General features: G+C 45.6%; 1 protein-coding gene across 1 annotated transcript in view; it reads left to right on the top strand.

Moving 5' to 3' along the window:
• Positions 1–13,180, top strand: part of VAPB (VAMP associated protein B and C) — a 47,285-nt gene that overhangs the window by 32,316 nt on the left and 1,789 nt on the right. Inside the window, exons 3-5 of the mRNA XM_069548221.1 lie at positions 5,537–5,640; positions 9,159–9,239; positions 11,022–11,198. Coding sequence (XP_069404322.1) covers positions 5,537–5,640; positions 9,159–9,239; positions 11,022–11,198 — 362 coding nt within the window. The remainder of the gene's footprint in view (positions 1–5,536; positions 5,641–9,158; positions 9,240–11,021; positions 11,199–13,180) is intronic.

Genomic DNA, 13,180 nt, shown 5'->3' with positions numbered 1-13,180 from the left:
GAGAAACTGGGAGGAGGTAGGAGGTCTGGGAGGAGAAACTTGGATGTTGGAGGAGGCCTGCACTGAGATGGTCCTGTGAACAGGAGAGAGGCACGTCAAAGATAAAATTCTGAGATGAAAAAATAATAATAAAGCAGTTGCCAAGGTGCCTGTTAAGCTTTTGTTCATTTGCTCCGTTGCCATTATAATGGAGATGAAAGTGATCTGTGACTTGCCCGGGTTCTCAAAAGCTTTTATGCAGCATTTAATCAAGTCACTTCTCCGAGGTGTGTGCGCTTGTGTGTGTTAAGTAGTGTGTATTCTGCATATCTTCTGAAGAAAGTCTGATCTTATTGATCCAGTGTTTTATGAAAGGCCCTTTTCTATCAGGATCCCACTTTTACAACTGCATTCAGCTGACAATGTGTCACAAAGCATTAATGCTGGTGAGTGGTGACCTGGTCTCCAGGCCGTCTCCTGGTAACGGGCTTCTTTTTAATGTAGTATCAGCGATACATTTTAAAGAGTAGGATAGATGGTTCATTTAAGAGGGTTTTATCATCAGTGTCTCTGGAATTCAAGTGAAATAAGTTAATGGGAAGCTCTTTTATAGCCTGTCATGGAAAAAAGTACATAATTTCTGTCACAATTTGCATGTATGGAGCTGAGAGAACAAACGATTAATAACATTTATTCTGTCATGTTCTCGTAAAGTTCCAGCTAATAGGGTATAGCAAATTGAACTTGACATGAGATGATAGCGGCTGAGAAATACAGCCTTTTGGGCATGAGTTGGGGGCAATACGATGCAGATGCTGAAGCCCAGGAGCCTTCATGAAGTTTCAGGAAGTCTGGGTGCCACTTGCCCTCCTCACTCTTGCTCACTGATTGGGGAGCCCACAGAAAAGGAGGGCTGGTAGGTGGCAAATGCCTTGTTTTCCACCTGCTGGTCTAGGCGGAGGGAGCGTCGCTGCAGAGAGGGAGGGGCCAAGCACCAGTCTCACACCCTGTGCTTCCTGAAGGTCACCAGTGGTCACCGTTTTCACTCAGTTGGAAGCTCTCTCCTCCCCAGCCTTAAGGGTGCACTGGGCATCTGTGCTTCTATGTTTTGAGTCCCTGCCTTTTACAGAGGGTATTTGACCACCCCCCACCCCCCAACCCCCCACTGTCTCCAGTGCTCCTGTGAGGTAGATTAGTTGCCACCAGTACCCACTTCTTTGTGTGCTTGCGTTCTCGTGAGCTTGGAGGTCTCCGTGTAAGTTCTTGTCTTCTTGAGGTCCTTCTAACTCTGCACATGGCGACTTGGCAGGCAGTGCAGTCTAGGCCTGGAGTTGGGCTGATGACATCTGTGAGTTCTGAGGGTGGCAGGGGTATCAAGATGGCAGCACCTGCAGAGGGGAGCAGGCTATGGCAAGGTGGTTTGGTTAGCCGAGCACGGGGTGCCCCAGTCTCCTCCTCTCAGGGACAGGTGTGTGCACATGGGGCTTGAAACTTGGTTTGTGTGAACTGCTTTTTCTTTTAAATGGCACATTCTCCCAAGAGGGGACTGTAGGAAGCCACCAATGCCTTCACTTGAATTAGCAACCAGATAATTTTCCTCCTAGAGGGGCCTGAGAGGCACCCTGATGTAGAATAATGGTACTCAGACCTTTTGGTCTCAGGGCCTCTTTTGTATATGCTTAGAAATTAAAGACCAAAAAAGCTTTTTTTTTTTTTTTTTTTGGTGTGTGGGTTGTATCAATATTTGTCGTATTGCAAATTAAACTGAGAAATTTTTAAAGTATTAATTCTTTCATAACTTTAATAAATACAATTCACACATTTTTAGTGAAAGATGACTTTTCAAAAAATGGCATTATTTGATACGTTTTGCAAGTTTCCTTAATTTATGGCTTAATAGAAGACAGGCTGGATTCTCTGTTGCTTTTGCATTTCTCTCTGTTACAGTGTGTTGTTTCGGTGAATGTATATGAAGTAAAACCACCTTTACCACTGATATGTATTGTAATTGTAGGTATTCTTCTTTGATACTATGCCAGAACTTGCCGAGCAACACTTTTCTTCAAGTTCGTCAGTACAGTGTAGACTTTGAGACCATATTAGTAAACCATTTGAACTTTGTTTCACCAAGATGCATTGCACTTTCCCTTGCACTTGATGGCTTTGGTAGTATTATGCCAGCTGAGTTACACAGACCTTCCAGCTGTTGACAGATTTCATTATCCAGTATCAAAAACGTACATTTGTTACTCTCCTTACTGATCTCACTGGGGAGACTGAAGCACTTGGTGGCTGAGAGAGGTTTCCCAAGATTCTAAGTTTTTTTGAAAGCCTGGCTTTTATCACCAACAGCAGCTACAAATTGTTTTCCTTACAGTGACCGGTTCACTTCATTAATTTTTAGGAAAATATCTGCCATATACCCAGGTGTGAATGACCATAGTTTTTCTGTCAGTGGTTCCATGAGAAAGTGTCCAGTTTAGCTGATAACCCAGAACGGTTATGCAGGTGCTTTTCCCAGGGCAGCAGAGATGCCTGATGTGTGTTTTCATAGAGCAGAGTGCCAAGATGCACTGTCCATATTAGCTGGGATTTAGTGAAGTGAGTGATGTTTATTGCTTCATCAAGAATATTCTTAAGTGAGATGGCCTTTTAAACACACTGCATGTGAGTGGCAGTGCCTGCCATCCGGTGTCCACGCTTAGGCACCAGCAGGTTCACCCACTGTTGCTTTTGTGCCCACTGTTACTGGGGGTAGCAGTGCAGTGGAAAAGACATGTAATGTCTTGGTATCATCAGGACCAGCTTTGACTTTATGGCCCACCTGACATGAGGGTGGGAGTGTCTCGGGGTCTGCGAGTAATGCTTTGAGAACCTGTGCTGTGGAAGTCAGAACCAGTGTGGAGTTCTGGTCCATCAGTTAATATTGGCCGTGGGGCCCAAGAAGACTGCTTAGCCCTTCTAAGCCCTGTCTTCTCATCTAAAAAAGGAAGACATGACCATCTTTCTGGTTGTTGTGAAGACTGATGGGAGAACTAAGGAAAATATGCCTTCGTTGGTGCCTGGTCCATACTAGGTGCCAGTAAGAATTATTTTCTTTTGCTCTGGGGACATTGTGAAGGCACTGGGGACAGGAGCATGGTACAAGATGGAGAGATGAAAAGGAAGGGTCAGTTTACTGTAGGACGGGCCTGCAACTCACAGGCCCTTCTTTCTGGCTTGCACCTCTGGAGGAAAGGGGAAAAGAGTGGGAGGAAACAGCTCTTTATGTGGGGTTGTCTTAGGGTCTCTGGATGCGGCCGTTCTTTGTGTGTGACCCAGTGTCGTTGAAGCTAAAGAGCCAACTTCTCTGAGAATTAGCAGTGTCTTCTGATGGCTCTCATCTCCTGGGCATCTTTACAGATAATCCTGGCTCAGCCTTAGAGGCCTCCATGGTGGAGGACTGGAACCCATTCACAGCCGGGAAAGCAGAGCCTCAGGATGAGACAGTGTTTCTGCTAGACCTGTGCTCTACTGAAATCTAAATGCAGTCTAAGACTAAGTTCTTTCCCATTCTAAAAAATACTAGAGCGTGATTTTGTCATAGCTAGGTGAGATCTGAAATTCTCAAAACCTAATTCACTTTAATTTTTTTAAATAAACATTAATCTGATAGTAGTTGGAAGACTGTGACCCAACTCCAGTAAAGCTGACATTCCCTGTCCAGGCAGGATCACAGTGCATGTGAAGATAGTGGCTTCTTTATCACATACATCTTCCTTGCTGCAATCTTAGAGGTGGAAAAAATGCAATGGAAATTCAGCTTTCAGAATAAAAGTCTGTGATGTTGACCTGCTAGTCTGGCCATTTGTCCCTGGGGTTCAATGTCAAACCCCAGTGTGTAGCGATGCTCCAGGAGAGCTCCTACTTGCTCAGTGAGGCCAGCAGCAGACTTGTCTCCATCCCAGGTCCCAGGCCACCAGCAAGGACTGCTTTTCCAGGATAGAGCCTTGCCTTTACACCTGCAAGAATAAAATTTCAAGTGGAGTAGCCCTGTGCCTGTTTTAAATGACCTTTTGTTCTCTCTGCTGATGGTTTCACTTTGAATATCAGATCCTCAGATTGAACGTATTATTTTATTGATAGACTTTCTCTGTCCCTAAGAGAGAAAGGACCCGTGCACCTCCAAGACAGAGAGGGATGTTTGTGTTCCTCCTCCTCATCACGTGTAAGATCCGTGATGGGGGTTCTGGGGATGTGACCCCACCTGTCTCAGAGTATCCAGTGTGGCAGAAGGGGTGCTGAACTGCATGTTTTGCTGCTTCCCAGAGTGGTGACCTTGAGCAGGTCCTTCACTTTGTCTGGTCCCGGATTCCTTTATAAACCAGGCTTAGGGCAGGGCCGGTTGTCTGCTGCAGGGGTGGATGACTGTGAGGCTTTAAGAACCCAGGTAGTTCTCAGTGAGCTCAAAGGCAGGAAAGCACTGGTGAGTGGCCAGTACAGGAGGTGCTGGTGGGGATGGACAGAGATTCAGCCCTCTTGTGGCCCTGAATATTGACCCTGTAGTCAGGCCACTCCGTCATGGTATTGGGCAAGTTAGCTAACCTTTTTGTGCTTCAGTTTTTCCATCTGCAAGTAAACGTCAGAATACCTTCCGCAACACTCCCTGCCTCTGAAGGATTAACTAAAGTGATGGTAAAGCTAAAGGGCAGAGTCCAGCTTCTGGCCCCAGGGGGACGCTCAGTCCCGGGGAGCTCGTCGCTCATCAGGGCTACAGCAGGCTTTCCCTGCGTGTGAACAAGTTAGGTTTCAGGGAGCTCAACGAGATGTGTGGTTTCTCAGAGCCTTGTAGGAAACCTCGTGTTGTAAAGCAGCTGTCATTTAGCAGGGTAGGGTGGTAGGTCCTAGGGAGGCTGGCCAGAATAGGACAGCCCCTCCTTCTGTGGATGTGCTCGGTCCGGGGAGCCTGCAAGGGAGAGTCCTCTAGGTTCTTGGGAGAAAGGTTGTGGAAGCTGATGGGGTCTTCTCCATGCTGTGAGGGTGTGGGTTGTGAAAATTCTCTAACATCCTTAGCAAAATTGTATTTGAAGTGTGACCATGACGATCTTGACACGGAGAATAGCACAGAGAGAAGCCTGAACCACTCCTAAGATGTCGTGGACCGTCCTTAGTTCTTGAGGAGATCGTTGGTGGGTGCTTCCCTGAGCAGAACAGGCACAGGTGTCTGTATCTGGTTGACCTGGATGGAAGGCCTGTGGCAGGTGTTTGGTCAGGTGTGCCGTGGTGGCAGATCAGGGGCTGTGCGTCTGAAGACCTGGGTCCTAAGCCCCGGTCCTGGCTCTGCCACTGTCTGCTGTTTGACCTCGGGCAGGTCCCTTCACGTCCCTGACCTCAGGTCTGACACCCGCAGGGTGGGGAAGAGGCTGCTCATCTCAAAGTGCTCACTTCAGGGGCTTCATGAGGCTCAGAAAAGAGCATCCTGGTGAACTGCTTTACCACCAAAGTGCAAGTATTAACGTAACAAATGGTTGCCGGTAACCAAGCTCTGACCCTCCTAATGAAATATTTTCTTTCTCAGTGATGTTACAGCCTTTCGATTATGATCCCAATGAGAAAAGTAAACACAAGTTTATGGTTCAGTCTATGTTTGCTCCAACTGACACTTCTGATATGGAAGCAGTAGTAAGTACTGAATGCTTTTTTTTTCCCCCAAGTAATTAAAAAAAAAAAATGAATAGGTGCAGAATTGTGGGTGCATGCATTTCAAACTATGCCAAAATTGTTTTTAAAGGGGAATGGTGCTTTTCAGGAGGTTGGTACTTTGACTGCCTTTATGGGTTTCTAGAACTTTGATTTTAACATTTTATGTAACTTTCAGAACACTCTTCTGACTTTCCTACCTGGTTTCCTTCAGCAGTTCCTTGTTCTGGTGGGTTGTGTCTTGAATGGTCTGAGGGTTCTCTACCTTCACCCCCTTCCCTCCCCCTACAGAAAAGGGCAATTTTTATTCTAGAAAACGCTTTCTGCCTCTTCTTCCCGATCCCCCAGAATCTAGAGGGATGGGGGAGAGTTGAATATTAAGTATCCTTCAACCCTTTAGGCTTTTTTCCCCCTGCTTGGTTCTAGTAAGTGCCATTCTTTGTGTTTTTGTTGTTGTATCCCTGCCCCCCCCCCCCCAAATTCCTTCGATTTTTCTACACCCTCCCCTTAAATACATATTCAACTGCATCTTTTAATTTTGGTAACAATAAGCTGACTTCATTTTCATAAAATAAGCAATTGATACGTTATGGTTGGGCCTCCGTTTCTCTGGGTTCTGCTCTGTGGGTGTGAAGTGCGAGCAGCAGCAGCATCTTATATGAAGGACTTGAGCGTCCACGGACTTTGGTCGCCATGGGGACAGAGCACCACAGCCAGTCCCCTGTATTGATTTTTCTAGAAGATGATGATAATGGCAGTTCTACCCCCAGCCTTTTACACTTGTGAATAAATCAGCAGACATCCTGGTGCTGTGAGCGAGAGTCACAGGATACTGATAGACCCCTAATATCCACAGCCCAGGAAGGACAGACTGTCTAGTCCTCACAGTTTGGAAAAGAAGGGCAGGACTGCCTCAACATACTCACCACTTTCCAGATCATCAGCTGAAACTTAGAGACTGGAGTCGTCCGAGGAATGCCTACAAATTCGAGTTAGCTAGGATTCACACTAGGTTTTTTTTTTTCTCTTTCGAAGTTTTATTTGAACAGCCTACCTTCAGGCCCCTGTGTGACCACACAGCCATTTCTTTCAGTCTTAGAAAAGCATAGCCGACCACCTTCATGCTTATGTAACATGTGGGCAGGAGGTGAGCGGTAAAGGAGACATTTGAGGTTTCGCAGAGAAGTGAAACAGACAAGAAGTTTCACAGACAAGTGAGGTTTCACAGAGACCAGCAATCTTAGGCTTTGTGTCCACATTCCTTCTCATAGAAATCATTACTGATACAGTCACTACCTTCACTTCCTGGAACATGGTGTGTCGCTTCATGTTACTCTGTGTGAGCAAAAGAATGTATGGCAGATGCACAGCGTGGACTCCGGAATGTGTCCTGTTTGGCTTTGCTGCATGGCTTGGTGCAAGAGCATGGCCTTGGGTGTCTTGGGTGTGAAGCTGACTCTGCCTTTTACTAACATTGTGGCCTTGGGCAGTTTTCATTAACTCTCTTGAGGGTTTGGTCATGTGTAAAATGGGGGAAAAAACCTAGTTCCCAGGGCTGTTGTGGGATTAAATGTGCTATGTGTAGAGCACGAGGCAGAGTGTCTGGCAGCTGTCTTATCTGAGTGCTGCTGTAGGCCAGGCCTCAGGGTACAATAAAAGTGAATTTTACTTTCTTTCATGATAATGTTCATAACAATTAAAAAATGAAATGTACTTTGTTAGAAATCTGAGATACATACAAACAAGCAAGAATAAAACTATGTGACCTGTAGTCACATAGTTTTTTATACTAGACCCAACCACTGTTAGTGAGAGAGCCTGGTGGTTTTTCTTTACTTTAAAATATTATTCTTCATATTTTTGATGTACTGAAAGTTGAAAAAACAGTAGTGCCTACTCGTCTAACCTTTACTAAGATTCACCTTTTAACAGTTTGCCACGTTTGCTTCTTTTCTGTCCTAAACTTTGTTTTTTACTGAGTTCCCTGACTCTTCATGAAACTTCACCATCCCTGAATGCATTGTAACAAGGGCAGGTTCTTTCATAGACTCAGCTCTGTTAAGTAGCCTGTCACTCATGGCTAAGAGGCTTAACGTTAATTCAGTAATGTGCTTAAAAGAGAAACTCATATTGGCATTTCCCAGTTCAAGAAATGGCCTTTTGTTGTTCTTCTACTGGTGCACACTCATCCTGTTTACAGTCCAGACCAGGTGCCTCGGAGAATGTCCCACATTCTGGATTTATCAAATTATCCCCTCATGACTAAATTCAGGTTCGGTATTTTTGGGTTTTTTTGCAAGGCAGTGTCCTGTGGGCATCATGTCCCTCCTTTGGTGACATCAGGTCTGATTACTTGGTTAGGGTGGTGACTGCCACCTCTGTCCAGTGCAGAGCACATCTGCCCCGCGGTTAAGGGGTAACCTCTGACACTCAGAGCAGTCAGATCCTCGAAGATCACTGAACTTCCTGCCTGCCTGCAGTCTTTCACTCGGTGACTTTTAGCATGCTGAGATGACCCTTGCCTGAAGTTCTCACGATACGCGCACAGGCACATGTATCTGTGCACACACGTGTGTGTGTGCACAGAGGAACAGACTTAAAATACTGCTTGCAGTTTCTCCATTTATTTTCTGTGAATTTTCCCCATGTAATTAAACTGTCTTCAGTATCCCTTGAATGGCATGCTGTTCCATGACTGTGCCCACCATGGCTTACTTTGGCGTTCCTGTTTTGCTTGACACAGATTATTTCCCTTTTTTGACTTTTGGTACCTGTTGCTCTCTCTGCCTCTTGCTTGGTTCTGGGGCCAGGGTGGGGGGATTCGTTCCTTTTGCTGTATCACCTTCTTGCTGTGCTGGTTTATTCTATAATTCTCAGAACATCTGGGATTCCTGTTCTCCTCTGCCAAAACGAGGAGCAGTAAGCCAGGAGTGCCTCCTCCCAGAACATGGATTTAGTCAGGAACGTGTTCCTCCCAGCAGGCTGAGGGAGTGGGGTTCAGCCCAGACAGTAGGGGTCACAGAGAGTGGCCTTCCCATTCCCATGCCCTGCTGGTAGTTGGCAGTGTTCTAAAATCACCTCCAAGTAGTATGGGCTTCCGCTTAGAAAGACATGCCCTGCTAAGTAAGTTGTATTTTCTTAAGGAGAGCCCAGATGTCCTTAGGCCATCCGGATGCAGGCTAGAAGACTCCTCTGGGTCCAGTGGTGGTCTTCTCTGTCCTGTGTGCTTTTCACAGCCTGGTGACAGGAGCTCTGGTGGACACAGAGGAGTCAGGCAGCACGACTGGGGCTGGTGAAGAATAATCAATATTCAGGGGAGCTGGTGTATTTAATCTTGTCACGTTAAAAATATTGAAATCTCAGCAGACTTAAGTTCTTTATTTGATGTACATCAGGGCTTTCTCATTAAGCGTATTTTTCTGAAATTGTCAGTTATAGGAAGAAAATCATTCTTCTAGCAGCTTTATAATATCCTGATTATTGAATTTAAATTGTTTTAGTGGAAGGAGGCAAAACCGGAAGACCTTATGGATTCAAAACTTAGATGTGTGTTTGAATTGCCAGCAGAAAATGATAAACCAGTAAGTATGTTTATAGTTAACAATAATTGAATGTTGCAAGCTGATACTTATTTGCATACCATCTCCTGCAAAACCAAGATTTAAGTTGGCAAATTATTTTCCTTCTTCTGATGTATGAAGAGAAAAATTCGCTGAAGTCAACAAATAAGTGGGCCTTTGTGAAATCTGCCTTTGAAAGATTCACAGAAAGAACTCATTGAAATTTTTTTTGCCTTTGAAAAGCACAACCTGTTGACTGTTGAAATGTCATAAATTCCGAAGAGCTTCTTTGACTTGGGCAAAGTTCTAGGTTGCTATTATATTTAACAGTGGGAAAGACGGTGAGCGCTCAGCTCCTCTTGTACAGTGCTGTCTGCAGGCTTCCCTGTCTGCATTTCTCCTGAGCACCAACTCTCCACCTCTTGAACCCCAGATTCTCTTCAGTCAAAATGTGCTTTTAGATGAGGATTTCTCACCCTTAGCCCTGCTGACTTTCGGGCCAGGAGTCCTTCGCTGTGGGGCTGTCCTGTGCCTTGCAGGGTGCGTTGTGGCATCCTTGACCTCACCCCAGTAGCATCCCTGGTCGTGATGACCTGAAGCGTCTCTGGATGTTGCCCGGTATGCCCTTCCCGAGGCAGAGTCAGTTCCCGTTGAGAATCACCCTCTTTGCTGCCTGAGCACTGAGGGTAAGGAGTGACTCCCTCCCAGCTGCTGGCTCACTTTTCTCTGTGTGAAACCAAAGCATGAGCCCGGTTGGCATGAACCTCCCTTCACCCTAGTCAAAAAACTTAAACTGTGTTAACACAGTTTAAAACCCATGCAGAGTATTAAACCACCCTGGCTGTTAATAGCTGGTGGTGGGAATAGAAATGTTCAAACTCTCAACGTTATCCATAACAATCTCCAGGAATGCTGATGCTTTGTGTCAAAACTACTTAGCATTTTTTTTCTGCTCACTAATGGACCACCGTCACTATCCCATTTCTTCGAATGATTGGTGGTCTTCGTTCCTTTTTTCCCTTCCCTCTTCCCACAGCATGTTCTGTCAGTTGTGGATAGTTGAGGACTGTATTCTGGCCCCAGCTGTGCTCTTGGAGGTTAGCTCTGTGTGTTGAGGTCTTGCTTGCCAGGGCCTCACTCCTCTCCCCTGGGAGACTAAGGGTAGAGCTCGCTGTTCTCCATTTGCCGCATGGACCCCCAAGGGCTTCCGTGCTTCCCCGGCCCCCACATACTCACTCATCCCCAGTAGGTCTTCAGAGGGGATCACAGCGCAGTCGTGGCTGGGGAAGTGAGGAACACATTGCCTCCCCAGGATGAAATAGCATAGACACTGAATTTGTTGCACCTTCATCCCATCGCTGCAGTTGTCTTAAGTTCAGGAGACAAATCACCCTCTGGGTTACGTCCCCTCTGGCCTTCTGCCCCTGCCCAGCCAGTTTGGGGGATGTTCGCGTCTTCATAGTGACTTGTGGCTGATGATTCCTGAGCTTGTGCAGCTATGCTCTGCTGATTTTTCATGGCAGGAATTTGATAGTGCAGTGTGCACAGCCCCTTTTCTCTTTCTTTGAAGTATTAGTCTCAGCCGGACTTCATTATTTGCCCTCATCCATAATTTCTGGAGCCCAGTTTTAGATTATGAACATACTAGGTGATAAAGTGATCTGTTTTAAAAGAATGTGACATTGTACGGTTTGGATGAAACGCTACCCTGGGTGGTGTCTGCTGAGACCTACTTTACTTTGCATGAAGAAGTCCTTTAATACGTGGTTGGTGACACTTGGGCTTTCATTTATTTCTGAACAGCATGATGTAGAAATAAATAAAATTATACCCACAACTACATCAAAGACAGAAACACCAACGGTGTCTAAAGCTCTGAGTTCCTCCTTGGATGACACTGAAGTTAAGAAGGTGATGGAAGAGTGTAAGAGGCTGCAGAGTGAAGTCCAGAGGCTGCGGGAGGAGAACAAGCAGTTCAAGGTAATGGCATTTTGTTTCCTGATCGTCTTCAGGGAATGGGGGCTTTGCTACTATGGTCTTGGGTGAGGAGGTTGATGCAATTTGTGGAGTTGTCTTGTATTTGCACGTTTTTCCTCCAGGCTGAAGTTTCCTAAGGTTCTCAAAACAATCCTTGGACACATGCCTACGTGCATCCCAAAGTAAGAACCAGTGTCCCTTGAGCAGTATTTTTTCAACTATTTAAACTCCTGTCCCCTCATAAAATGACAACAGACAAATAAAAAATCCATTAGTGTAAATTGAAATTAAAAAAACAACAATGGTTATCTTGAGTTCACATTTTCAAGCCCCTTTTCCATCCCCATTGGATGAGAATCTTTTTGAAGAGAGTAAAGACTGATGTGTATTCTGTTTTAAGGCAATCATCATTCTGATTTTTGAATATCCTAAATAGGTCTAGCAGTGGGGTCTCATCCTCTATCAGTATGGTCCAGAGACTCTGGAGCTGGGATGCTGTCACATCCATGGGGGAGATTACAGGGAACCAGGGGCTCCAGCTTGTGGCCCTGGACCTGGCGAGTGGCCTGGCGCTGGGGGGTGAGGTTGCACTGGTGCTGGAGCGAGGCAGGTGTGCTCCTCTTGGCTTTGGAGGCCTGCGGTAGTGTGGAAATGACCAGCCAAACTTGGACTCACTGTGTAACTTTGTCCATCACAGCGGCTTCTGGCCTCTGTTTGCAAGACCCTGTTAAGGCCCTTCCAGTGTTGAAAGTATGCCTTTCATACACAGGGTTAAAGAGAGTGTTTCTGAACATCTGATTGTAGGATCTTTTGTTGCAGCTTAAGTCTTGAGGCTGATCTGTTCTTTTCATCTTGATCATGTCCCCAGCCACCATAGACTGTCACTCCCTGACTGCGTAGCACCAGGTACACACCATAAATTCACTGCAGGTGACTCTTCCTTCTCTTACTCTGATGAGGTAGGAGACACGGGGGGCCAACGGGGTTTAGAAAGTGGCATCCTTGTCTTTCTCTGCAGTAATCATGCTTTGCCTCATTCAGTGACTGCTGTTGGTATGGAGTAAATTATGAGGCTGACACTCTACTTTTGGCTAAAAGTCTAAGATACGCCTAAAGCTTCTTCTTGAATGTATTTCTCTTCTTTGCCATTTAAAGTGATAAATAGGTGGAAATAGCTTCTATATAAACCCAATAAAATAAATGCTGTACTTTGCTGTGCCCATTTTTTTTTTTTTGAATTTAATCGAATAGCACCAGTCATTTATCAGCATGCAGCAATATTGGCCATGCCCCTCAAGCAAAGTGTCTTTAAAATATTATCAGACCAGTCTTGACATTAGAAGATTCTTTATCTTGCCAAACAAGGATTTCTTGTTTTGTGTTGTTTCATACTTTCATTTGGCCACACATTTGCTAAGACCCTCCTGTGTGCCCAGCACTGTGGGATACAGACGTGGGTGGTCCCTGCCCTTAAAATAAGCCCCAGGGTAGCCGGGGAGACACAAATACTGAACCAGTCCCACAGAGGTGGCCATGAGTGTTGTGAGGGGTGGGCTTAAGGTGCTGGCTGCCTCTTGTCATCAGATCTGTCAGACACTTGATTAGTGTGAACGAACTGAAGGAGAAGAGAAGAAAGTGCAGCTGTTGTAGAGGGTGTCAGGGGTGGATTGAGGGTAATTAGAACAGGAAGGCCTTGATGCATGCCCTATTGGGGCTTGTGAAGAAAGGAAAAGTGTCGATTCTCACAGGTCTGTGTAGGTGGGGAAAATGTCCAAGTTATCTTCATGTGTATGAAAAAGATTGTTTCTTCTTTGGTAGAAATTCCATGCATTAAGTAGAAAATATTTGAGACGTGTATATCCAGTTCAGTTATACTTTGATATTACAGACATCCCATTTTCAGTCCAGCAGTCTCCGTGTAACTCACCAAGTATCAACCATGGACAGAGCTCTACATTTAAAAGCATCCAGGTCCCCTACTCGGT

Source organism: Ovis canadensis, chromosome 13 (assembly GCF_042477335.2).
Source record: "Ovis canadensis isolate MfBH-ARS-UI-01 breed Bighorn chromosome 13, ARS-UI_OviCan_v2, whole genome shotgun sequence".
Classification (NCBI taxonomy): domain Eukaryota; kingdom Metazoa; phylum Chordata; class Mammalia; order Artiodactyla; family Bovidae; genus Ovis; species Ovis canadensis.
This window is presented reverse-complemented; position numbering and strand designations above follow the sequence as displayed.